At 41.2% G+C, this 25,845-nt stretch overlaps 1 protein-coding gene across 4 annotated transcripts in view; it reads left to right on the plus strand.

Moving 5' to 3' along the window:
* MAP4K4 (mitogen-activated protein kinase kinase kinase kinase 4) overlaps positions 1-25,845 on the plus strand; it is a 163,740-nt gene that overhangs the window by 108,117 nt on the left and 29,778 nt on the right. For all 4 annotated transcript variants that reach the window (XM_014893092.2, XM_014893150.2, XM_014893159.2 and 1 more), the window contains exons 6-16: positions 1,414-1,504; positions 3,042-3,172; positions 5,432-5,486; positions 7,833-7,911; positions 10,016-10,191; positions 10,850-10,922; positions 11,373-11,583; positions 18,946-19,107; positions 21,207-21,293; positions 21,963-22,193; positions 25,482-25,643. In XM_014893092.2, the coding sequence (XP_014748578.2) occupies positions 1,414-1,504; positions 3,042-3,172; positions 5,432-5,486; positions 7,833-7,911; positions 10,016-10,191; positions 10,850-10,922; positions 11,373-11,583; positions 18,946-19,107; positions 21,207-21,293; positions 21,963-22,193; positions 25,482-25,643 (1,458 nt within the window). The remainder of the gene's footprint in view (positions 1-1,413; positions 1,505-3,041; positions 3,173-5,431; positions 5,487-7,832; positions 7,912-10,015; positions 10,192-10,849; positions 10,923-11,372; positions 11,584-18,945; positions 19,108-21,206; positions 21,294-21,962; positions 22,194-25,481; positions 25,644-25,845) is intronic.

The raw sequence follows: 25,845 nt of genomic DNA on the forward strand, positions 1-25,845 counted from the left end.
CTAAAGTGCCAAAGATTGGTGTAGGTGGAGACTCAGGTGAAGGTCGACCCAGTGGATCCTTGTGTGGTTGGAAAGGTCTGGGAACTGCAGGAAAGTGGAGACGTGCCCTTCTGTCTCCTCCCCGCCCTTTGCAACCTCAAATGTGTTTTTTCAGTAAGGTTTAATAACACTCTGGAGAGAACAGACGATTATCTCTCTGGCTAGGTCAGAGTAGCAGAAAGCTTTAAAAAATATCCTGTGTGAAGCTGTGGAAAAGCCTTCATTCCTGTGAAAAATTAGACCACACTTAGCATTAGCAATCAGTGAAGGGTCTCAGTGACATCAGCTGTTCACTTGATTTGCTTGTGACGTGTGGAAGAGAAGCTGTGGATGGTGTTTCTATGTCACACTCATTAACTGTTTTAAAAAAGGAAAACAGCCCAATGGTTATGTAGGAAACTGGTAAATGATCAGTTAATGAAGAACATGTGTTAAGAAATACTTCTCTACAGCAACCACTATTCTCTTAACCTCTTGCAGCTGTAAAGGTTCTAGTTCTTTATTTTTCTCAAAACATTAAATGACTATGAGGGCAACACGAACAGGCAAGATGATCCCACTGGAGACTACAATTTTCCAAGCAGAAAACTGAGGAGAGCCCAAAATACAGACAGTTGCTGAGAGGGTTGCCTGTTGTTCTCCCAATTACATTAGAGAGTAAAATGCAACATATGTCTTTCTCAGCCCTCCCTCCACATGGCTAATGCTTTGGGGCATGTATCCAGGTGCTGTCTCAACAAAAAGCTCCGTATGCCAGGAGGTTTTGTTTCCTTTGGAAAGTATAATGCGTATGCTTTTTTTTTCCCCCCTTTGCATTTTTTTCGTGAGGTACAATTATCTGGCTTCATGTTTATAGAGGCTAGAGAACTGCAGTTTTGCAGTACAGCATGCCTTTGTCATCTGTCCTCCCTTGCCCTCAAACATGACTGTCAGTCCATCACCCCCAGCTCCTTCTCAGGGGTGCATATATACATGTGGATGCTGCCTCCTTTCTCCTTCCACCTCCCTTCCCTGCTAAATTCTGTGTAACCCTGTGCACGTCAGAAGTCAGTGGCATACATCTACACTGATGTCATTTAGAATGTAATTGCAGTGAGACTTTGTGGGAGCTGAACTTTCTTCACAGGACAGCTGGGAGGTGTTTGCACAGTGCAGATGTTGGGCTGTGTTTAGGTACTGTGTGTGCATAAGCTGAGGCCTGTGTCTCTGCTCCATCACCAAAAGCTGTGTGGGTGGTGTGCTGCAGATCCCATTGCACCCAGCTGCAAGAGGTCGAGGCCCAGGGCTGTGACCTTTGGGGCTGCTGGGTATGGGTCATCTGTTGCTGAGCCTAACTCTGAACATTCTCTCCTTCCTCTCTTCTCCTTTATGCAGGGGTTGGCACATCTCCATGCCCATCATGTGATTCACAGGGATATCAAAGGGCAAAATGTGTTGTTAACAGAGAATGCAGAAGTGAAACTTGGTAAGTAGGTACACATGTCCACTTCCTCATTTGTTCAGCCTTTAGTTTTACAATGTTCCCAAATTAATTTCATCCTTTAAGAGCCCTGCAACATCTTTTATAGCATGAGTACTCTGTCGGTGGTTCCATGTGGATTGACAGCCTGCATGTATTTCCTCCTGCTTGGAGAGGACGGAGCACAGTTTGTTGTTGAATTTGGTTGGAAGATGTTGGTTTTCATGCCAGAATCAGTGCAGGGATCATTTTGTTTCCCCTACTGAGCTGTGTGTAACTTGAGTCTATTCTGATTCACTTTATTCTGGACTTGGGAAGTGACAGGAGTCTCTCTTGTATTTGGTTTTAATTAAAATAGCACCTGCTGTTCAGGTTCTGGACACAAAAATATGATCTGGACAGCACTCTCAAGGGAGCTGTGGCATTGAATTCAAAACACACTTCCAGCTCTGGCATGCCTGCTGAAAATCGTGCTCATCCCTGGCCTCTTCTCTCCTGCCAAGTGGACATACTCTTTTTTGATTTCCTCTCTAATTTGTCTCTTTCAGTTAGTGCACATGTCAACCTTCTGTATTTGTATCATGCTAAACTCGCCACCTTTTTTTCGTTAAATATAGAGGCATGCTGAAGCCCTCCCACCCAGCCCACATCCCTTCTGGATTGCATTACACCTTCCTGCAGCATGAGGCATGGGAAGTTGTCCCGGCTGCTGGAGGAGGAAGCTCTCGGGAGAGCTTTCCTTCCTTTGGTCCAAAATGGAGCACAGTAGCCTCCAAACCATTGCTTCCACTGAGCTTGTCTACCCGAGTTTGTCAGTGTCACTCAGATGGTCGGTGCAGTGAAGCTGACACAGCCCTCTTCGGGCAGATGCAGTTACTGGGAGAGAAGGACATAGAGCACTGTGATCATGAGCAGGGTGAAATGAAAGGCAGAAAACACCTTTGTAATGTAATTGCTTTGTAATGAAATGGGTATCTCTTTCACAGCCTGTGCGTGTGTGCTCCAAGTTAGCACTTCCTGAATAATCCTCATCTTTTGCTCTCATTGATGTTTCTCTATGCATTAAAGCAGAGAGCAGCTTGCTGAACAACAGGTTATTTTTGCTGTCCAATTTTAGAGCAGAAAAAGTGGTGAGCTGAAAGGGATGTGTTTATGCATGTGATTTTCCCATAGCATGAGAGGTACCTTTGGGAAGTGGTTGTTTTTGTATAGGCAAAGGTGCTTGGTTTCACCATGTGGGAAGGGAATAAATAGCCCTTTCTCAGCTTCCCAGACAGTAGTTCTGCAGCTGTGCTCTCTCTTTGGTCCAGGCAGACCAGCAAGAGGTAAAGGAGAGGTGATTGTATGCTGCTGTGTCCCTTGACACTTGTGCCCAAGCACATTGTGTGTGAGCCATGAGGGCTCGCTTGCCTCAGGAATAATCGTCTTATTTCTCTTCAGCATGGTCCTCTCTCGTGGGACATCTACAGGGCTTTACTTTACAAAAGTAATCATTGCGTTATTTCCCCTCTCTTATTTCATTTTACTCTTTTCCCACCCACAGTGGATTTTGGTGTGAGTGCTCAACTGGACAGGACAGTTGGCAGGAGAAACACTTTTATTGGGACTCCGTACTGGATGGCTCCAGAAGTTATTGCCTGTGATGAGAATCCAGATGCTACATATGATTACAGAGTAAGAGTCCTGTCCAAATAAAAAACCCAACATATACATGTGCAATATAAATGTCTGTGAGCTATGGCAGTTTTTGAGACTTCTTATGCTTTGTAGGAATAATAATTATTTTTTGTAGTTATTATTACCAAAGTACAAGGTAAGGTCAAATTGTGACCTTTAACAGTTTCTGCTGCTTGTATTTATTATAGCTTTGAGATGTAAATCCAGGATTTCAGGGTGCTGTAGGTACTCAGAGAAGGCAAAAAGGAGTTTACCTGGCAATGCTTGTGTTCTCAGTTGTATAAAGGTTGTAGGTTAAATTGTGTTGCACTACGTCCCAGTTATTGTGGTAACCCAGAACAATACATTTCAGGTGTTGCCTTAAATAGAACCACCGTCTGGAGAGTGAAGTACAGAAGGAACTCTTAAAACTATCTCTGATTTCAGAATACATATACATTCTTTTTTTGATAAAAATTTATCCATTTCTTAGCAAGGATCATTCTTTACATAGCTTGCTGCAAACCAAGGATTTAATTGCTGCAAGACCATAATTGGCTTGATGGTATTCGCACTACCCTTAAGAATATTAGATACATGTATTTAAAGTAAAATATATCTAGTGAAAACATACTGTAATCTTGAAATTTCCTCTCAGCTTTAACGAGAGCACAAGGAAAGAAAAAATGTAAAAATATATTTTTAAAGAAATCTTTACTTAGACTAATGCATTGTTCCAACTTTAACCAAGGGTAACAAGGATATCAGAAAGCCAGGGACTAAGGCCTTACAATGAATTATAGAGCTGAATATCAATTATATCACTTTGCTGAGACTGATAGTGTCAGCTATCAGTATATTTGTGTGTGTCTAAATCTTGGTAAAAGACCCATATTATATGAATTGGTGGTTTTGTACATTTTGACTAAGATTGATCAGATTGATCCTATTTCTCTTGATTTAATTGCTTTTTACATTCAGCATCTCATTGTACTAAACCTAATGTTTTATATCTTTCCAGATAGTGTTGTTATTTTTAGCAAGGAAGGTTTGCTATTAAATGATTTAATACAGCAGAAAAACTCCCTGCAATATTTGTTAATGCAGTAGTGATGTGAAAAATAACTCCTCTGGCCTCTGAAATCACCCGCTTATTTTCCTGGAGGAGCCTGCAGGGTGGTCACTCACAAAAAATTAATGTTTGAAAGATTCTGTAAGATCATGAGCATGTGCAATCTGGCTTAAATGTCTGCATTTGACTAAGAGAAGAGTGCCTTGCTGGGTCTGAAAATACGATCTTCTGAAATGCTTCTCTGCTTGTAGTACATGAAGAGCTTATTTGCTCATTAGTTTCAAATAATTTTTAAGAAATCACAGTTATGACCAGAAATGAAGACTGCTTTTCTCAAGAACAGCTCTCTTTCACAGCAGTCACCTCCAATATTTTGCCCATTAAGCTGTATCGGTCTCTGAAGTTGGTTCCTTGACAGGACTCCTCCATCTCTTCCCTGCGTTTGATCTTCCTGGCTCTTGTTTGGTCTCTCCCAAGTCAGAGGTGCTGGCCAGAGGTGGTTCCTTAAAAGGCTGCCACTGAAAGACTCTTGTTCTGTAGTGTTTTAAGCTAAGCTGAGATGTTAGGGGAGGAATTTTGGCTTTGGCTGTAAGTAATGCCTGTGATATAGACAGAGGTGTAAATTTTAGGAGCCTGTGGTAAAGACAGAGGTGTAAGTTTTGGGAACCTCTGCCTTTTCAGTGGTGACTAATTCACCCCTCCTTTCAGTGAGCCTTCAGTATTTTCCTTTTGTTCTTGTTTGTTTGCATACCTGAAGACCCTTTCTTGTAGTTTTCAACAAGTCTGGCCGCTTTAAATTTGAGCTGAGCTTTTGCTTTTATAGCTGCTTCTCTACACACCCTGGGAATGCCCTTGTTCAGTTCTTTGTTGACAAGGGAATATTGAAAATTCTGTTGTTTCATAGGCTTAGGTTTCTGGCAAATGTATTTCCCATTGTCATAATGTGAATATATTTTTATGTGCTATTGGAAAGGGTTGTTTGCTCACTCTGTAAGAATATGCATGTGTGTTTCTGCAAATACATATGTATTACGTGAAAAAGTAGGATTTTATGATACAGTTACAAGATAACAGAGGCTTATATTATTTAAATGCCATGGTATTTGGTTTCAACCTCACCTACAGGGCCTCTCTAAATAGTAGTCTCTTACTGTGTGAATGGGTGAATCCACCTACTAACATCTGGTGTGTCTCTTTTTCTGCAGAGTGACCTTTGGTCATGCGGCATTACGGCCATAGAGATGGCAGAAGGAGCTCCCCGTAAGTGATACCTGTGCTTCTCCAGCGGGCTCCTTAAGGCTGAAACATACACTTGGGCCATGCTGTTTGTAATCTAAGCCTAGTTTTGAGGTTTCTGAAAGTATCCCCATGTTATTTCTGTTCTCCTTGGTTTTGCCTGCTCTATAAATATAAAATCCCATAAATAGCAATGCTTTCGATAAAGATAGGGTTGTGTTTGAACACTACAGTGCAGACTGCAGTAATTTAATTTCTATAGCAGGAATATTTGGAAGCTAATCGAGTGTCTGACTTCCTTCCTATGGGTAGTATATTGTGTTTTGGAGCTGTGTCCCACTTTGTCTATGGACTGGCCTGGAATACTGAAACCTCAGCTGGGGTGGGGGGTCAGTGGGGCCTTGAGGAAACAGATCTTAATGAAAAAAGCATTTGTAGCAGCTATTTCTGTGTTGGCTTTTTGTCAGTCTGGATAATGCTAACATTGCTTCTCCTTTTGTTTCCACTCATCAGTGGGTGGTGTTAATCTTCCTTGGCAGTGACATGGCTTAAACTGTAAATCTTTCTTCAGGACAAAGCACTGAACTTAGGTATTCTCAAGCAGGGATCATTATCTGTTAGTCTGGCTTTAAGAGGAAAACCTGGAAACCAAAAATGCCCAACTTTTTAATGGGTTCTTTTCCTTTCACGTAGTTCTTTCAGAATATAAAGGCAAACAGCAGATGTGTGAGGAGGACAAACCTTTGAAAAGAAAATAAGTTAGGCATGGTGTTTTGACTTTGAATGATTATTTTAATGAAAGTCCATACTGATCTTGCAAGTATACTTACCCTCAGCTGGAGCTCTGTATTTAAAAAATAAGAGCCTAAGGTACCTAAGAGTAAGTTAATTTTTTTGCACATAAAAATCTACCACCACAACACAACCCAGCTTGAAATGTCTTTGAAATAACCATGTTGAAATAAAGTATTGATATTTTCCAGCTAAAAATTGGTCATTTTGTTGTAGCTGCTGCCTGATTTTGCTGTTGTTCTTACTGACTTTAATGTCAGATTTAAAAACCAAATCACAATAGTCATGTGTTGATTTATGTTTTAGGAGGCCTGATACTTTGGGGTTGTTTCCTTTTTCCTTCCTAATTGCATGTTTGCATGAATGTCCAAATGAGAGCTGCTCCCAGGACACTTCAGCCAGCACTGTTTGAAGTGAACTACTCCTTTTTGTGGTACCTCTTTGTTCAGCACGTTGGGTTATCTGTATGGCTTTCAGTTAAAAAGCTGTGGGCTTTGTAAGCCTGGAATTGGACAATAATACTTTGTTCATTTCTAAACTAAAGCAGAGCTTGGCCCTTCTTTGTGTAAAAGCACAAGAGTGGCATTTTAGAAGTAAGCAGAGATCCTCTGCAAGTGCTGAGCAGCTCTTGTCCTCTGGTACATGGGCCTTACCTCCTCTTCCACCACCAGCTGAAGAGTCCGTCTCTATGTCTGGTGGTCTGCAGGGACCCATAGGCATCCAAGGAAATTCTTTCCCAACATTCTGTCTCCTTATTTTTGAAGTCAGAATTCTCTTCACATCAGTCTGTTTCTCCTGAATTTCTCTTGTGTGGTGAATGTCACCTCATCCTGCAGGCTGAGACTGAGAGTGTAAGAAATCAAACATAGGAAGATGGTTAAAACATTTCTCCTAGAGACCTTTCTTGGGCTGCCTCTCTCCTTGCTCCCTTGTTTCCCTGTGTTGACTCTGCCATGTTGCTTTGCTATGGAACTGGAGGAAAAGCTGTCCAACACTGATCCTGGACTCCCACTAAATGTCCACTGAAACAAACAGGACTTCTTTGGACAAAAGTTATGGGTTTCCATTTCAGTTCTGCAGGCAATCCTTTTGTGTGATACAGACCCTCCCAGGCTTCAAAACTGTCATGCCTTGAAGTAAATACCCAAGGTCTGGGGAGTAAAAATGAAGCACCCTCTGTAATGAGAGAGAAGGGCAGGTAGACGGAAGGTTGTATGAAACAGTAACTCTCATTGTTCCCTTCCACCATCATCATCTCCCAGTATTTTATTGACTGGAGAGTAAGTTGGATGACTTGGGGCTGGAGGAGGGCCATGCTCAGATGTTCCCATCTTGGTTGATTCTGGAGGTTGATCCATGCTTCAGTCTCTTTCTCTTTTTGGGCTACCATTGGCACATTGAGCTATGGAATTTTTGTTATTTTGGGCTAATTCCATTTAGCTGTGTTGCTTTCTGCACCTGCTGCATGGATGTTTAGGATGGTGGAAGTGGTTGTGGAAGCTGAAGCCATGGCATTGACAGAGAGGAACTAAAACAGTGTCTGTATGTCTCTGTGTGGTTTTGTTTTCTTCCCTTCAGCACTTTGTGACATGCACCCCATGAGGGCACTCTTTCTGATACCCAGGAACCCTCCCCCACGGTTAAAATCCAAGAAATGGTATGTATCAATTATATCTTGTTTGTAGTCTTGTGTAGCACGAAGTTTTTTCATATACCATTTTGTTAGCCCTTCCACAGAATTGTAAAACAATTTAAGTTAGCAGAAATCTGTTATCTTTCGTGCCTCTGAATCAGAGCATTAAATAAAATGTGTGCATTATTTTCTTCTGTTTGTCCCAGAGAAATTCTTTCTCAGATTATGCGAAAATAAATAACAAGGTTTTGGGATTTTTTTTGTAGAGCAGCATCTGTATTAAGGTGACAAATGAATTCATGTTTTAAAATACAAACTCCTGCAACACTCTTAATATGCAGTATGTTTTCTCAGATGTATCATAACACAGAAACAGAACAGTACTATGGTGTTCTAGTTGCTAAATAGAAAGGAGCTATTAAAACTAATGAAGGCTTTTACTATAATTATTGTAAACGGTTGGAATTGAGTGCCTGCTTCTTGCCAGCTGAGAAGAATCCATTAGTATCAGAGGATTTCCTCCCAGTTACTGGTTACAACTGGCACATATGAAACAAAAATACTCCCTAGAAAGGATTTCTTATAGATTGAATGTGATCATGAGATGCTGTGATCCTGTCAAAATAATGAAGTGATTTGACTGTTTATTCAATATCAACATGGTATAAACTTGTCTTGCTTGCTGAGCTTGGTCTTTACCTGGATTGACTTATTTATGCACTTGTATGCTGTCCAGGCATCGCTCTCTCTTACTTGCCTCTTCTGCATGTATTAAGGGAATAGAGATGCATATACACCATTTGCATTAGCCTTTCATTAACCTTTTTATGTGAAATAATAACATTCAAGGTGTGAGGAATAAAAAAATCTGAACAACCAAATTATGTTGGATTCAGCCTTTTTTATTGCAGTAGGGAAGTGAACTGATGGATGGAAATAATTGTTTTTACTCTTTACCATGTAGTTAGGATGTTTGCTCTCCAAGCACTGGAGCAGGTTGAGAGCAGCTATTAATTAAAAAGCAGCTCTGGCCCAAGGCAGTGCTGCTGTCACTCAACTGTTTTGATAGTGTGCTCAGTGGCAGGTCATGAGAAGATAGGCCAAATGATGACAACGTTGTAGAATCATCATAGAATGCCTTGGGTTGGAAGGGATCTTAAAGATCATCTAGTTCTAAACCCCACCATGGACAGGGATGCCGTCCAGTAGTTCAGGTAGCTCAGAAACCCATCCAACCTGGCCTTGAATTCTTCCAGGGATGTGGTATCCACAGGTTCTCTGGGCAGCCTGTTCCAGTGCCTCAGCGCAGTTTTGAGTATTTCCACTATTGGATTTTGGCAGGTGGCTTGTTTGGTGACTTCTTTCTGTAGAAGTCCTCTTTCAAGAGTTCAAATGAAATGCAAATTTTGGAAGGTGGTGCTGCAGCTTAGCCAACTCCCGTACCCTGTTATTTTATGCTGTGTGCAGGAGGGGTTTAGTTTAGTTCATGCTCTTGAATTGTATCAGGGAGAATTTGACCCAAAGTGCCTGTTTTGAACAGACAGCACTGACCAACATCCACCTCTTGTTCTATAAAAATTCTTTTCTATGTGACTCTTAAGGTAAAAAAATAAAATAATCTAAAATAATTTAATTCTGGCAGATCTAACTCTGTGAGCCCAGGTGCATGCAAAAGCAGTGTGGTGCTGCTTGTGTCAGGAGAATGGCATACACAGTTCTCCTGACTTTGGGTATGGCTGGCTGGCTGTCTGTAGCATGGGTAGGTGGAGGCACACCAGAACTGCCCTCCCTGATCCAGAAGCAACTAGGCTAGGTTTACATGATTTACCTCACTCATAGATCCTGACTTTCAGAGCAATTATGCGTCTGAAAGAGGGCACATTACCATGAGGCTGTGCCTGAGTGCTCTAAGTATGTTCATGTCACCCTGTGTCACTCCAGCCCAGTGCTCAGCTGGAGCACACTCAGATCTGTTTAGGAGGAGCACTTCCAGGCACCACTTGTCCTGTCCTCTGGGACATGATGCTCTTTGAGGAAATGAATTTGAGGAAGAACAGAAAAAATGTTTCAGTTGAGTTTTACCTCTCATCTTTTGCTTTGTTTTGTTTTTTCCTTCCTGCTTTCTCAGGTCGAAAAAGTTTTTCAGCTTTATAGAAGGTTGTCTAGTGAAGAATTACATGCAGCGACCTTCTACAGAACAACTGTTGAAACATCCCTTTATACGTGACCAGCCAAATGAAAGGCAAGTCCGAATCCAGCTTAAGGACCATATAGACAGGACCAGGAAGAAGAGAGGAGAGAAAGGTAAGCAGCTTCTAAAAATCAAGTCTTTGCAACTTGTCAAAAATGCATATTTTTGTCCTGCTTTGCATTCTAAAACCCATCCCTATAGCCCAAATCCTTAAAAAGTTCTTTGCTAATTAATAGTTTGACTATCAGAAAGCTTCGTTTTGTTCTGTCCTTTACAGAGAAAATATCAGTTTCAAGTGCTGTATTTTCTGATATGTTAAATTTACTCACCTGTTAGCCACTGGCTCTTCCATACAAGCGTTAAACAGTATTTAGGAGAATATTGGCATTATATGTCTTTCCCTTCTTTAGTCTGTGGTAGGTTCATTTCCTGGAATGATGCCATGAATCAGACTCACAGGAAATAACCCATCACAAGAGCTGTGAAGCAAATGTTTTGGGCAGCCTTTTCTCCTTATTCAGGTGATGCTGAAGTTTTCCAGGTGTCTTGTCTTACATATCAAACCTGGTGTTGTTCAGGGAATTTGCTGGAAGTCTTCTCCAAACCACTGTGCTGCTGGGAAGATGAGCTTATATATACAGAATGAGTTCCAGCGTCTGTGATAGATCTTCTCATTGAAGGGGACAGGAGCTGGTTTACTGAGGGGCTACTGCAACTCCCCACTGCCCTAAAATTGAAGTACTATCCAGGCCTTTGTTTCTTTCCTGTTAGATGAGACGGAGTATGAATATAGTGGAAGTGAGGAAGAAGAGGAAGAAGTGCCTGAACAAGAAGGAGAGCCAAGGTAATAATTGCTTTTGGGATAGCTTTGGGCAGTCCATGTCAACTCTAAAGGTCTGTGATTATATACCAGCATGCTAAATTTCTCTCTTATTAAGTGGATGCACAAACCACTCATAGGGTTTGAATACCTTTGCTGTGACTGTTAAAGGTTTGAAAACTCCCCTTCTTATGACTTAGAGCCAACAAACTCTGCATGGAGGGAGATTTATGGCAAATATGATTGATCAGGTCTTCACAATGTTAGCATTCATCCTTGCTTTGCCTGGCCTCATTTCACACCTTCCACTGAGAGCGTGTGTTTGACATACATCCAGCGTCTTTGCTCTGAAAGAAATGAGATTAAACTTTAACATCATGATATATTTTATTAATGCTCCCCTGCTTTGGCAAAGGTATTTAATGGCCCATCAGGCTTTATCATCCAGAAGGCTTTAACTTCCTCTTGTTGCAGTTCCATTGTCAATGTGCCTGGAGAATCAACCCTCCGACGTGATTTCCTGAGACTGCAGCAGGAAAACAAGGAACGGTCCGAGGCCCTTCGGAGACAGCAGCTGCTGCAGGAGCAGCAGCTCCGTGAGCAGGAGGAGTACAAGAGGCAGCTGCTGGCAGAGAGGCAGAAACGCATTGAGCAGCAGAAGGAGCAGAGGAGGAGGCTAGAAGAGGTAGAAACAGGAGACTGGAGTTTGGGGGCAGAAGCCCCTCTCCCCCTTTTGTTTCCCATTTCCGCACCCATTTAAAAAGAATTCCTTGTAGCCCCAGGATGTCTCAGGGATGGAAACATCATGTGAGAATCCACCTGCAAATGTAGAGCAAAACACTTAAATCCATGCTTGGCCACTTGAATATAAGATATCTTCCAAAGCGTTTGACTATCCAGCAGCTCCTATGAAGAAAACAGGAGCGAGAGCTGCGTTGTTTGAAGGTGTTTTTTGGGGAAGAGGCTGTTTCTTGGTCTCTGTCTAGGCTTAGGTAGATGTAGAGAAGAGGAGACATAAATTATTCCCAGATGGATTTTTCTCTCAAGAGTACTTTTTGGAGGACCATAACATTTTTCCCTTTAAGATTTCCCTTAAAAATTTCCCTTTAAAACTTTCTCAAACATATGTGTTTGGCACTCATTCATGGTAGATAGAAGCCTGTTTTTTAGTGTATTACTCTCTCATGCACAGTAGCTTAATGACTAAAAAGCCACCTAGATCAAAAAATAATAGAATGATTTGGATTGGAAGGGGGCCTTTAAAGGTAGAACTAAATATGTTTTGTAAATCAGTGTTAATAGTATAATTCTGCAGGAATTACAAATATATAAATCATACTTTTGTGACACAGTAAGTATGCAATTTCTGTACACTAGTGGAAGATAAGAGGAATTGAATATATGTGGAAAATATTGTTCTGTCATACTTTTCACCTCCTCAGATCTTGTGGGCATTTATATATATGTATATGGAGATGGAATATGCAGTGTGAGCTTCAGAGATAGGAAGATTTCAAAACAGCTCTTCTGGCCAGAGCTGGGTATGACACAGAGTTGATGTGAAACCAATCCTCTGGCTCTTCAGGAAGTGCAGGGTCAAATTCCAGTTGTCCTTAAATGACCTCTTGCTTGAGTCTGTTTCAACCTTTCACTTAGCAGTGATGGAAAAACTACACCCAGTCTGGTTTTCCAAATCCTGGTAACGTTTAATGAGGATGCAACCAGGACCAAATGTTGATTTGCATCCCGTGACCTGTTTGCATAACAAGTAATACAAAGTTCCAAATACCTTTCCAGGTCACATTATGCTCCTTATCCCTCTTTTCCAAAGTGCAAATGAGTTTAGTGCTGCTATAAGGAGGGATTGGTAGTCAGCCACACATGAATCCATAAAGAGGGATGAGCGGAAGGCATATAAACCCCATTTCTCTTCTGTTTCTTTCCCACCCTTCAGAGAATGCCAAGATAAACCTCATAGCACTTCCAACTTTAGACTGTTTGTGGGAGGAGTAAATAATAAAAAAGACACTAGAAAAATATGAAAATAAAATACTGATATTGTCAAAGGTGGGAAAAAGTTGAGCTACTGCTTAACCGCTCAAATTTTTCTTAATACAGGAGTCAATGATTTCTTTTAAATGCCCCTTTAATCTCTAAGGTTCTGCAGGCAGTATTTTTTGTTGAGGAAGAGGATTACAATTAAATTATCTAGGTCATTTAACTTTAGTAATCAGTGCAACTCTTAAAATCTGGATTTTCTTTTTAAAATAAAGGAACTGCTGCTGCTAGTATTGGAAACAAAGCAATGCACTATTTTCCCTCCATGGTTTGAACTTTTTGGGGCTGCTGCAGTTACAGCCGAATGAGCAAGTAGAAAGAAAAGGCAGTTACCTGAAAGTTATGTTTAATCAGTCCTGCTTTTTAAAATCCAAAATAAAACTGACATCTTCCACAACCACAAGACAGCATGTAATGTAGATTGTATTACTGAATAAGGTTGCACAGTAAAACATGTAAAATTCATAAGATCAAAGCTTTTTACCTTGTATGGGTCTGTAACCTCTGCCTAGTTCCCTTGGAGGCATAAATAGGAATGGTGAGTTACAAAAGTTTCCTTTTGCAGGTGATGGTGTGGGCATTTTGTTCATCAAGTGCATTAAAATAATAACTCACATTAGCTTTCAAAAAAACCCTACTTAGTTAATTGGATCTTGTGTTGGAAAAATATATGATCCCAAGTGGTTTTTAACAAAACAGCAGCCAAAACAAGATCCTTCAGATGGGGGAAGGGTGGTAGACACAAATTTAGATAAACATCAGTGTTGTGACACAGTTGAAGGCCGAAATATTTAAATGTTGTCACTTTGTCCTTAACTCACCCCCCTGTTTTGATGAAGCCAGTAAACAATGAAGACTCCCTTGGTAATGGAAGTCAAGATTAGTGTCAGGCATTGAAGCTCAGGGCATTCATAAGTTCGTTGATATTTTTACCAGACTTGCTTTCTTGTAATTTTTGCTTGTGTAAAGTATGTATGCATATACCTATTTAATATTCTCTGGTAGAATTTTATGCATTAGATAATCTTCCTGAACAAGTTGCATATACTTCCCTCCCTCCCCACTTCCTAAATTAAAATTGAGGGCTTGTTCTTACAATGCTGGCACAGAGCCTAGACGGTTTTGACCGAGACTGTAACAGGAACGGTGTTTAGGACATCTGCCAAAAACTGTAATTCTCAGCAGTATTAGGGAAAAGATTACTTTTTAAAAGGCATATAGGTGACTTCTAAAAGTTGTTGTTGCAGGAACCATGTAGTTTGTGTATTACTGAGGAGGTGAAAATGACCTGGTCAAACTACAGAAAATTACTTGAGAATTTTGGGTAGGAGATTTTGTCCTACCCCCAACCCTTCTTTAAAAGGGAGGGTTTTACCATCAACTGTGTAGGTGTTTAGATAGTTTAAACAAGAAATCTGAGCTGTTCCTGGCTGTTTTAATGTGGATCTGTGATTCTGTTCAGCAACATGGAGACAACTGCTGGGTATGAGAAGGCATTTGAATTTGTACTTTGCAAAACTGAATCTGGCTCAGGAAATTCAGAATTGGCTGTGGTGGAATCTCATTCTCTGTGGACTTCCACAGTTCAGAATAGCTTCACTAAATGGTGTCTCTGTCCCTGGTGTCCCTGGTTATGAGAACCTAAGATGGATGTTTTTGAAATGGTGGCTTATAGCTATACTGGCAGGTAGTACAGTCCTGTAGAAGCAGATCGTGGAGCACAATAATTAAAGTGCTGAAGACCTGAAGACTTCATGTGTTTAAAGACAGGAGGAATTCCTTTGGACTCGCTGAGGTCTAGACTCTGTGCCTGCTTGTGGTTGGAGTGCATCAGCCTTTTTAATTTCATCCAAAAGGTGTGGTTGGCACTCCAACACATCTTCAAAATACGAAACAAAACTGGATAAGTGGAGATGTTTGGATGATTCACTTCAAGAGAGCACTCCTAATCTGAACCAAGATGCTAATGTAGGTGTACCTGCAGGCAATTTTTGCCAGGGCTTTATTTCTTTCACAGAATGGGAGCTTATTCTTATCTACTTAATTTAAATTGCTTGCAGCTTGGATTGGTACTGAGTAAGAAGTTCTACTTCTGGTTTATCTCCAGTGTGGACAAAGCAAAAATCTCTTTATTAATCTTGCCAATCCTCTTTCTAAGCTGATACTAGGCTACCTAATTCTTTGTGGAAGAAATAATTAATATAGGTATCATCAATCTTCTTCTGAATATGAGACACAGTAATAATATTTTAGGAGTTTAAAATTAAAGGATCTGTATCTATCTTGAGCATTTCATTATGAATGAAGGCCTGAATTCGTTGGTATAGATGAACTGCATGTGTAGTTGCATTGCCCCCTCCTGGTAAATCATGCTTTACTGCACTGGACTTCCAGTTTAGAGATGTCAGGTTCCATTATGAGATCATCACTATTGCACCCTAAAACCAGATAAGTACCCAGAATATTGACACTGTATTTTCTTTGTGTTTTTTATTTTAGTGTTGTTTGCATAGTAAATGCCCATTTTGTGAAATGCAGTAATTTGAGTCAGCATGGGCTCTGTCAAAATTCTGTTTTGGCATATCTGACATTTCTTTGAAGAGTTTTTGCCTTATTTTCTGGCTAACAGTTTGCTCCTTGGAAATAAGCTTTTTATCTGACATGTGCAAGAAAGTTGGTAATGCCATACTGAACTAAAGGTGATCTAGATATTCATCCATTAGTTAAGGAATATAGATCTATACCTGCTTTTTATTGGACAGCAGTGTTTTATGTCAGGCCTTTTTTGTAGTGCTTGACAAAAAATTACAGTATCTGACAATCACACGAACTAAATTTAGAAGGCAATTTTTTATATGTAGAAATATAACATTGGTTTTAACTAATGGTTTTCCCTGTCTCTCTCTTGTCCTTTGGACAAGCTTAAGAGACACAGTGATCAGGGTTTTGGTGTCCTCATGGAAGAGTTGCTAGAGCCAGTCAGGAAGGCAACCTTGTGCCAACAGATGGAGGCAAGAAAGTCAGCTGTAGGGCTGGCTCTGAAGCCAGGTTGGGTCAACCCAACTTGGTACCAGCTACCTTTGGCATTACTTTGACCAAATGTGGACTAGGACCCAAGAGATGGTTGTTACTGTAGGTTTCCTCTCCCTGGATGTGTTAAAAGTAAATTCCACTTCGTTAGTGACCACTGGTTTGATGCTGAGGTTTCAAAGACCACGTGCAAAGGAAGTGAAACTTTTATTTTACAGCTGGGGCTGGGAATAAGGGGATCATGCAGTGTGTTTGTGTGGGCTCCTGCAATGCTGGGTACCTGCCTTCCCACTCACCTGGCAAGAGGCTGAGGTAGTGTCTGATGGGAAGGTGGAAGTGATGCTGAGAAACCTCATCTCCCTGCATACTTTGGTGCATAGACAGTAGCACATTTGTGAGATTTGACTTAAATCCTTTTTCTCCACCTATTCTTTTGCTGGGTAATAAATATCTGCTGATGTGCTGTGTTAGATATTTGGATCAAGGTTTCATTAAAAATCTCATGTCTTGACAATTGATTTTGTTTATTTTGTGCTGCCATGGGAAACTGGCTCTTAATCAGTTTGTAGCTTATTTTTCCTCATATTAAGTTCAGTTATTAATAATTATTGCTGAATACTTCTGAATTAATTCAAGAAGCGACAAATTTGCCTGTCTTCCTTGTAGTGAGAATTATGCCATTCTGAGATCTGCAATATATCCACTTAACAATGTCAACACAATATTGTTTGAGTTGATAAATGTGCATATTATATTAACCAGTCAGCAGTGTGCTGTCTCTTGCATCCTCAAGGCAGCAGAATTATTGTACTTCACATCTTAGTTTTCTTAAACAAAAGCTTGTCAGACTTGATTAGCCAAGAAGGACCTGAATATATTGACTTAAATGTCGAAATTGCTTGACACTGATGCATATATTCAGAAATAAAAATGCCTGCTTAATCCTTTTATGGTGTTTAAAAAATGAGGGAGGGGAAGCAGTGAAACCTATGAAATGCACCGCGTGCTGTAGGTGCCTTGCAGCACTTTTGCTATTTTTATATCTACATTCGTTGAGGAGAGCTGACTTGAGCACAAGTGAAAAGGCTGGTAAATGGATTTAGTTAGAAGAGATGCAAGAGCAAGGAAGCTGTGTTTGTGAGAACATACAGAAAGTGTGGGGGATAAAAGAGCTTGTGTCTTGTAGCATAGGGAGGTGGTAGTGAACCCAGGATGATGCTATGGGCCAGGAAAGAGGGCATGATAATTACAGGGGGGTGTATTTCAACAGTGGTCTTCAGGAAAGTCTTCCCCCAAACTGTAGTTAATGAAAGAGAATTGAAAGCAGCCTGTCTTATTTAAGTGCTACTAATTGATGGAATCACAGAATGATTTGTGTAGGAAGGACCTTTCTTTTAAAACCATCCAGCTCCAACTTCCCTGCATGGTCAGGGGACACCTTCCAGTGCTCAAAGCCCCATCCAGCCTAGCCTTGAACACTGCCAGGGATAGGACATCCACAACTTCTCTTGGCAGAAAAGCTCAGAAAAAACCCAAGAACCATCTTTCTTTCCCCCCCTAGTATTTTTTCTCTGCTGTCATGTCAGTATAGATTCCAGAAGATGGAAAGGCTGTTGATATTTCAGTTACTTCATAGTAATGCAGGAAAATGTTCCAAGCAGAGAAAGCTCATCCCACGAAGTAACGCAGCAAGTGTAGATCGGCCTTTGCTTTTTCAGTTGAGCACAACTATGAAACTCGCACCAGTAGCTGGATTTGTGAACCCAAATTAAAGATTAAGTGTGAGTGCTGTTTCTTGTAAGACTATTTGGAGTGCCCCAAGACAGGCAAATCTCTGGCAGCTTTGCTTCAATAGAAATTGGGGATAGTATTAACCTTAACATAAATGTGATGAGGAATAACCAATGTAGATTTTCATTTTTTTTCTTGGGATAAAATTTGTGCATGCTATTTTTTGGTTTAAATTTCTTCCATATTTTTAGCATATTATAGAAACTTATAAAGAAAGTAAATGTAGTGATATTCCCAGTTGATGGTTGAACAGGAGACAGCTGGGTCTTTTGACACTTAGGCAGTTGTGGGAGGCTGCCTGGGATTTCGAGGTAGGTGGAGTAACTGGATGCTTAAGCTGAAGTGCAGGAAGAATTGGTCACGACTATATGGGCATTTAAAATGTCTTCTCTGAAGTCATACATGGTTCTCCATAGACATAAATGAGTCAGTTCATGCGTTTTAGAGCTCTTTTCCAGGTTTTTTTCAGACTTGAGCAGACCTAATCAGCACCAGTTTGTATTTGGGTCATGTGTGGAGGCTTATCTGTGTAAGTGTAAATCTTACTTCAGCTGCTTTTCCTCTTTTACATATAGGTGCTTTTGATGTTCTGGGAGGAGCTGAGGTTCTGTTGGTCAGTCTTCCTTCTCTCTTAGGCAAAGTTTTGGGCAGTTCATTAAATTAAGCTTGATTGTTGGGCCAACACCACAAAATTCTTAGCAGACCATGAACTGTTTTAAGAGACAAGCTACTTACAGAAAGTTGAGGTAGTTGGCATTTGAGTTAGCTGATTCAATAGGGCTGGCATTCCCTTTTGACAACAGTAGATCGTTAATGTAAGAAAAGTGTCATCTCTGAGTTCAACAGTTGTTTGAAGATTGGGATTTGTGTTAGCCTCTCTTGAAGAGAGGAGTAAGCTTCCACACCTCAGTTGTCATCAGGAATATGGTACATGACTTTGTGTGCATTGAAGAAACCAGAGAGTCTAAGTGAGGCTGCTTTTAGTGATAGATGTGTGCTGGGTATGAGTTTAGTTTCCTGGTGGAACACTTGCATAAAATGTTTTGTCACTCAGTTGCAGAGCTTGCTAGTCCTGGTAAATCCCGCTCTTCACCATAGAAAACAACCCCACCTCTTTCTTTGATAACAACAAAAGTAAAACTCTGTGGTTTCTTTTCCCTTTCTCTAGCAACAAAGAAGAGAAAGGGAAGCTCGAAGGCAACAAGAGCGTGAGCAAAGGCGGAGAGAACAGGAGGAAAAAAGACGTCTGGAAGAAATGGAGAGGAGGCGTAAAGAGGAGGAAGAGAGAAGAAGAGCAGAGGAGGAAAAGAGGAGGGTAGAAAGGGAGCAGGTGAGTCCATGATACAGATATATGTGTAATAGGTTTGTTTCTTCTAAGTTCTAATTTAATTCTTTAAAAAATAGTAAGCCTAAATCAGCTTAGAGGCAACGTAACACTAACTCTTTAATCTTTGTTGTTTTTGACAGCAAGTGCACTAACATAGGATTGTAAGGCTTTATGGAAAATTCTGGCAGCCTCAATATTCTCTCAGAAAAAGAAGTCTTGTTGCAGTACTCATTCTAAATTCAGCTCGTGCCCCTGGGCCGCACTAAAATCACCAGAATTGGCAAAATCATTATGGGCTCTGAAAACTCTTTCTAGGCTTGTCATGCTGGATCAGTGGTTCTTGCAGGACATGCCCCTGTTCAGAAGGTCTCCCAAGAGAAGGGCAGCTCTGTTGTGTGTCAGCTTCTGGCACATAGAATTGGTCATTGGCGTGAACGTTGAGTACTCTGAATTTGAGGTGGAATCTTTGAGCTGCAGAGGATTTTCCATCCTAAAACTTCAATATGTAATTTCTCTCTCTTACTCTCTTTAAAATCAGTGATGTATGCCCATTGAGGCAACAAGTACATCTTAAATTATGCCACTGTGCCCTTAATACATTGAAAGTACAACTGAGAAACTTGTTAAACTGTGAAATTCAACTGCTATATTTATGCATGAAATCTGCATGTTTTAAAATCCTTTAATAACTTTAATCAGGGTGATAATCAGAGCAGTACTTACTGTGCATGTACTGCGAAATACTGATTGCAAATAAAGGGCCAAAACTTCTGTCCTAGAGGTTGATTGATTGTAAATTTCCCATTAACTTCAGGAATGCTGGGTTTGGCCTGACGTACCTTAATTTTTTCTTACGTAAATTCAGCGTTTTGAGATTACTGATGATTGTGTTACTGGGAAATTTTATTGTGTTTGTGTATGTTTCAAAGATTCTTGAGTCAAAAGGAGAGAAGACTAACCAATGGGAATAAATATATGGAAAATCTCTAATTACAGCATAGCAATTTGCTTTTGGGCAGACACCGGGTATTCCCCCAGCTGCTTTTTAAACTGTTGAAATGCTAATTACGCACAGTGCCAGTAATGACAAATGGTTAATTGGTGTGGCCAAGCTGAACCACTCTGAATTTTTATTCTTTTTTTTAGAAGAAAAGACACGTTCCTTCTTAGAATTTTTGTTAACTCAAACTGTGGCTCAGCCAATGTGCGTAACAACAGTATGGTGTATCTCATCAGTCTGTCACAAGACTTTCTATAACTCCCATCACTGTATCACTGATCCATTAATTTCTTTATGCATACACTGTAAATGTGTGCGTGTGCTTGTGTGTGTGCGCATGCACATGTTACATACTTCCATTAATTGCATGATAGGATGTTACCAGCTTGGGTTTGGTGCTTCAGAGTTTGAGTTCTGCTAGGGGGTAGGTGAGGCGATGGGTAAATGTCTTGACCTGTTGAGGCTACAGGTGAAGAGATGGCTAGATGGCAAGAGCAAGCGAGTTTGGTCTAATATCTGTTTCCTGGTGGATGTTTGTTTGTGTCATAACCATCGCATAATTCAGCAAGGCTGGCAGCATTTGCTCAGGAGAGGCTTCTGGTGAGGGCGGCAGGGGAGACTCGGCAGGGCAGGTCCCATTGCACTTGGCAGAGCCCGTTTGGGGGAGCTTGCTCCAGCTCTGCCTACACTATGCCTGGCTCTAGCTGTTGCTAACAGTTCATCGCACCAGTGCAACACACTAATGTTTACTACAACTTGCATGTGACTTTGTATTGGCTGTGTTGAGTCAGACTTGCTGTGTTTTAACTTCCCAAAACTTTCAAGTGCATTTTGCTGCTTCTTGAAACCACTTCCAAAATACATAAATGAGCTCTGGCCTGTGCCGGCAACATTTGCAGGAGTGCAAATTTCAGAACAGAAGGGGCCAAAATCTAATGTTTAGGAGGCAGGGCTTCCTAAATTGTTCTGCAGGCACTAATCCATCCTGAAGTGCATTTCTCATTAAAGCTGAACTGGGGAAGTAGCGTGTGGTGTTCCACCCAGGGGGTTCTGATGCATTCCTTTTGAATAAATTTATTGCTGGGTAATTTCTATGTGACAGGAGTATATCAGGCGACAGCTAGAAGAGGAGCAGCGGCACTTGGAAATTCTACAGCAGCAGCTGCTCCAGGAGCAGGCCATGTTACTGGTAAAGCACTGTATCTGTTTTGTTCAGTAGCTATAGGATCCATTTATCTGGCCAGTCCTAGGCTTCCCTCAGTCGGGCACAGCTGCACTGACAGTATGACAACAAAGGAGCTTGATTAAAAGGCCATTTATGCTAGTGTTGTGGGCTGACAGGCACATATGAGAAGTGCTGTATGGTTACACTGCTTTCTGGGCAATAAGAGGAAGCTTTATGTTAAAGTGGAACAGTTCTGGTGTGGTGGTCAAGTTTCTGAACAGACCTTGGCATTCAGTGAAGAACTAGAGTGCTTGTGTTGCAGATCAAAAGCACACATGATATGTAAATCCACCCCAGGATACAATGGCCTAGTGTTGGTCTAAATCATTGTTTTATGAACTTTACACTGGATTTAGTATAAACAACTCTTTTTTTCCCTCTAATAAAAATCAGTTTTGACATAATTCTCCAATCATGTCAAACTTGAGCAGTACACTCATGACTTTCCCGACATAAGACACAAGTCATATGGGTCTAACTTAGCTCTTGGTTACACATTAACAATGAAATAAACAAACACACAAACAAAAAAGCAACAGCAACCAGAAAGGTGCATTTTTAATGGGATTGGTAGGGACGCATCTACCATACAGTCAGTGTCACGTCTTGAATTCCTCACCCGTTCTCTCAAAGGAATACAGATGGCGAGAGATGGAGGAGCACCGACAGGCAGAGCGACTCCAGCGCCAGTTGCAGCAGGAGCAAGCCTACCTCCTGTCACTGCAGCACGATCACAGGCGGCAGCAGCAGCAGCAGCAACAGCAGCAGCAACAGCAGCAGCAGCAGCAGCAAGAAAGAAATAAGCAAAGCTATCATACCCCTGAGCCAAAATCCCACTATGAGCCTGCTGAAAGAGCACGTGAGGTGAGTCCTGCTTGTGAACAGGAGTCTGCCAACTGCTTCTCTGCCTGCTGCCATCAGCGTGGCTGCACTTCTGCAACAGTATAGTTGGAGGCCAAAGCACCACTCATAAGGGGCAGGATATTTTAAACTGATGGTTACTGGTTTTCAAGCTCTAGGGCAAGTTCTGAGTACTTCTGCTTCAGTCACTGGAGTTCAGACTTCTTGAGGTGTGAAAGTTGGAAAGAAAGTCTGGAAGGCTGCAGACTAAGGGGACGTGGTTTTGCAAGTATCATGTCAGGGAGTTATATCTATGCTCTGTCAGACGTGTTTTCTTAGGAAACTTTGGTGCAGTGCTCTGTGTCTCTGGCAAGTACTGGTGATTTGAAACTGAGAGGCAGTTGGAAAACACAAACCTATGATGGATGTTAACACTCAGCACGTTTACGCATTTGGTTGTTTTAACTTACACTTTTCAAAATTTCCTTCTCATAAACACAAACCTGAATTTCATTAGTCTCGTTTTTGAAATGTTAAGTATTCTCTTCTGAGATCATGTCCTGCTCTTTTGAAACTCTGTGGTGCTGCCTTCTTGGACTTCAGGCACTCACAAGTTGATCTGAAGTGCTGTTTCTTTCAGTGAGTGTCCCCTATCTCACTGGTCCATGAGTAACATTGCTAAGCAAGTAAACTCCTCTTTGATGTATATTTGGCTTTCTTTCAGTGATCTTATTCTTATGTTTCCCTTAAGCACCATACTGCCCACAAACCACCAGACTGGGCAATGTTAGTCAAAGCTCTTAATGGCATTCATCAGCTGCATGTGGGAACTAGGTAAATACATTTTGGAACAAGAACAGAAAATACACTTAGACCTGCTAAACATGATAAAATAGCTCTCAGTTCAGCTTCATCTAGCAGCACTTTTTAGTCTTTGAAGTACTGTTGTTTGGGCTTGGTGGACACAAACTCATTTTATTCTAGATGCTGTTGTCCAAGTTCTTAATAAACCATGTTTGTGCTATCTCATCCATTCCACTTGATGGCTGAAGTATCTGATATGTGTTTCTTACTTGGAAGAAGTTCAGACTTGTCTGGTGTGTGATGGTGCAGACATGGAACCAGCCTCTTGTCCTTGTTGCATGCTCTTGGCCCACCTCAGTGAAAGCATAGTGCCAGGCTGGCACTTCTGTCCAGCCTGAACGCTGGCTGAGATTTGGAGGGATGTAGAACTGTATCTGCTTCATTTTCCTTTCAGAGCTGAAAAGGAGAGAAACTCACAAAGATTCAAGTATTAAATCCTTTTGGAGAGCTACTGACTCAGCTGTTTTTCTGCTGTAGTCTTTCTTTTGTGATTGCTCTAGCCCAAAAGAGTAAAGACAGAAAAACTGGTTATTAGTCAGCTCTTCCCAGAGATTGTTGTGTAATAGTCTTTTTAAAAAGTGTGATAGAAGTATAGCAATAATGTCTTGATACCTGGCAGTGGGAATGCCACCAGTTAATCCTAACAGCAGGCATTAACTCTGACATCATTCTTTACATAAAGTAGTGAATTGGAGTGAGTGTTCTGTGCCTCATACTTTCAGCCATACTGCTCTCTAGAGAAAGTGTCCACTTACAGAGATGCTCACCATTGGGATGGTAAGCTGAAGAAGACTAACTTTCCTGACTGGCAAAGTTTAATGGTGATTAGTTTTTTTCTTCATTGCAGTAGCAATGAGGATATAAGGAAAAGGACTTCTAAGATTGGCTTTGGGAAACAGCACAGAGCTTAGGACTTAATACCACTTTCAGGTCCAGACAGTCAGATGACTGAAATAGAACCTGTTTCTATCCAGGAATGCACTCTTTCTCCTTGCCACTTCTTGTCTGGTTTTGAGGACACATCACTCATACAGTTTATGTGCTTTGTGGAAGAAACTTCCTATCATCTACAGCTAGAGATGTGAAAACCTGTTTCTTCAGACAGAAGGACTTGAGGCTTTTCCTTATTCTATTCATAACAAGGAGTCTGGCCTGTTTTTTAGACTTTAAAGAGTGGCTCTCTGAAGTTGAACACAGTGGTGAAAATGATTGCGTGGTGAAGATGCTTGCCTCCATTATTGTTGTACTTCCCAAGACATACTGTGTTTTGTGTACAGAGCTCGTTTGCTTGTCCCTATAGGCAACCAGGTACTATCCTCAAATTTTGGAATGCAGTGGCAGGTTGGATTTGTAAAGGAGCCCACCTGAGGCGAGGAGTCTGGAAACTTGCCTATCTTCTGGAAGCCAGTCTCCCCAGACCATCACTGCTAGGGAGCATTAGGAAATCGTCCCAATACTGGTTTTGTGCTCTGGGCACAAGGGTTAAAGCAAATTACATCATCACAAGCTTCCAGTCGGATCTTTGGTGCTTTGATAAAATACTGGGAGTTTAGCATTCCTCAGAGGCAGCTTACCTGGCACATGCTGCCTTGGTTCTAGCAACAGACTTTCTTAGGAAATGAGAGGCTATTTCCTTTCTGCCTGTAACCTCCCTCCATCGCTTGTTCTTCATACCTCTCACTTTGTTTTCAGTGTTGTGGCCTTGAAAGAGGTGATGTTTCTGCATGGGGATCTTGCTTGATGTTCTTCTGAGGACTGAGCACATTCTGATTTAGTCTTCCCCTCAGCAAGCTCTTGAGGTTAACATAAGATCAATTCTACACCTTCCTGATAACAGGAAACAAGCTGACTGGACTGTCCTCTACAGCCTTTGAGTTTTTCTGAGAGTATTTGATAAGAGAGACAGTAAGTCCTACACTTTTGTGCCTAAAGCTGGACAGACTCCAGTATTACTAGGTAGAGAAACACATCCTCCTATCTCTTCTTTTGCTGAAGAGAGAAGCACAGGAAAGCAGATGATCCAAAACCTTGGTTGCATAAGGTGAGCAGCTAAAGTAAGGGATAGCAGTGGGAAATGTACTTTTATATTGTAAAGTTGTTTCTGGTTAAGTGTATCCTTTTTATTATCTGTGAGGGAAGTACTGATGGATAATTAGTCTAGGCAGAAAGAAGGCCCATAATGGTCTTTCATCATATTATCTCACATCTTGCTACCTCCCATATCTCCTCTCTTCCTAGTATGGATTATCCACATGGGTGTACTTGGAGCTTTGGTGTAGTTCACTCAGTGAACTTACAGTGCTGGCAAAAGTGATTGGGAAAAGATCCTGCCAAACCTGAAATGTATTTGCTTTCTTTGTGGTAAAGAAAAGGTGGTACTCCCCTTTGTATTTCTACAGTAATTGGTTTTACTGGCTCAAGGTTTAACCTCCATTTATTTTGGCTTAGGTGGAGGAGAGATTTAGAAAAACTAATCAGGGCTCCCCTGAAGCACAGTCTAAACAGATGGGCAAAGTGTTGGAGCCACCAGTGCCTTCAAGATCAGAGTCCTTTTCCAATGGAAACTCAGAACCTGCTCAGCCTGCCCTGCAGAGGCCAATGGAGCCCCAGGTAAGTGCCCAGGAAAAGCTTGGTGAGCCTGGAGGGAATGCAGAAGTCCTAACATGTTTCCTTCAAATTTGCAGGTCTTTGCACTTAGAAAGTCTTTTGTAAAGGGTAGTACTGTTACACAAAACAGCTTATTCTGTGGATTTACTATTTGTCTATTTTTGCTTATTTTATTGATAAACGGATGGATTTATGGGTTTGGTGG

Source organism: Sturnus vulgaris, chromosome 2 (genome assembly GCF_052056855.1).
Source record: "Sturnus vulgaris isolate bStuVul1 chromosome 2, bStuVul1.hap1, whole genome shotgun sequence".
NCBI classification, from domain to species: domain Eukaryota; kingdom Metazoa; phylum Chordata; class Aves; order Passeriformes; family Sturnidae; genus Sturnus; species Sturnus vulgaris.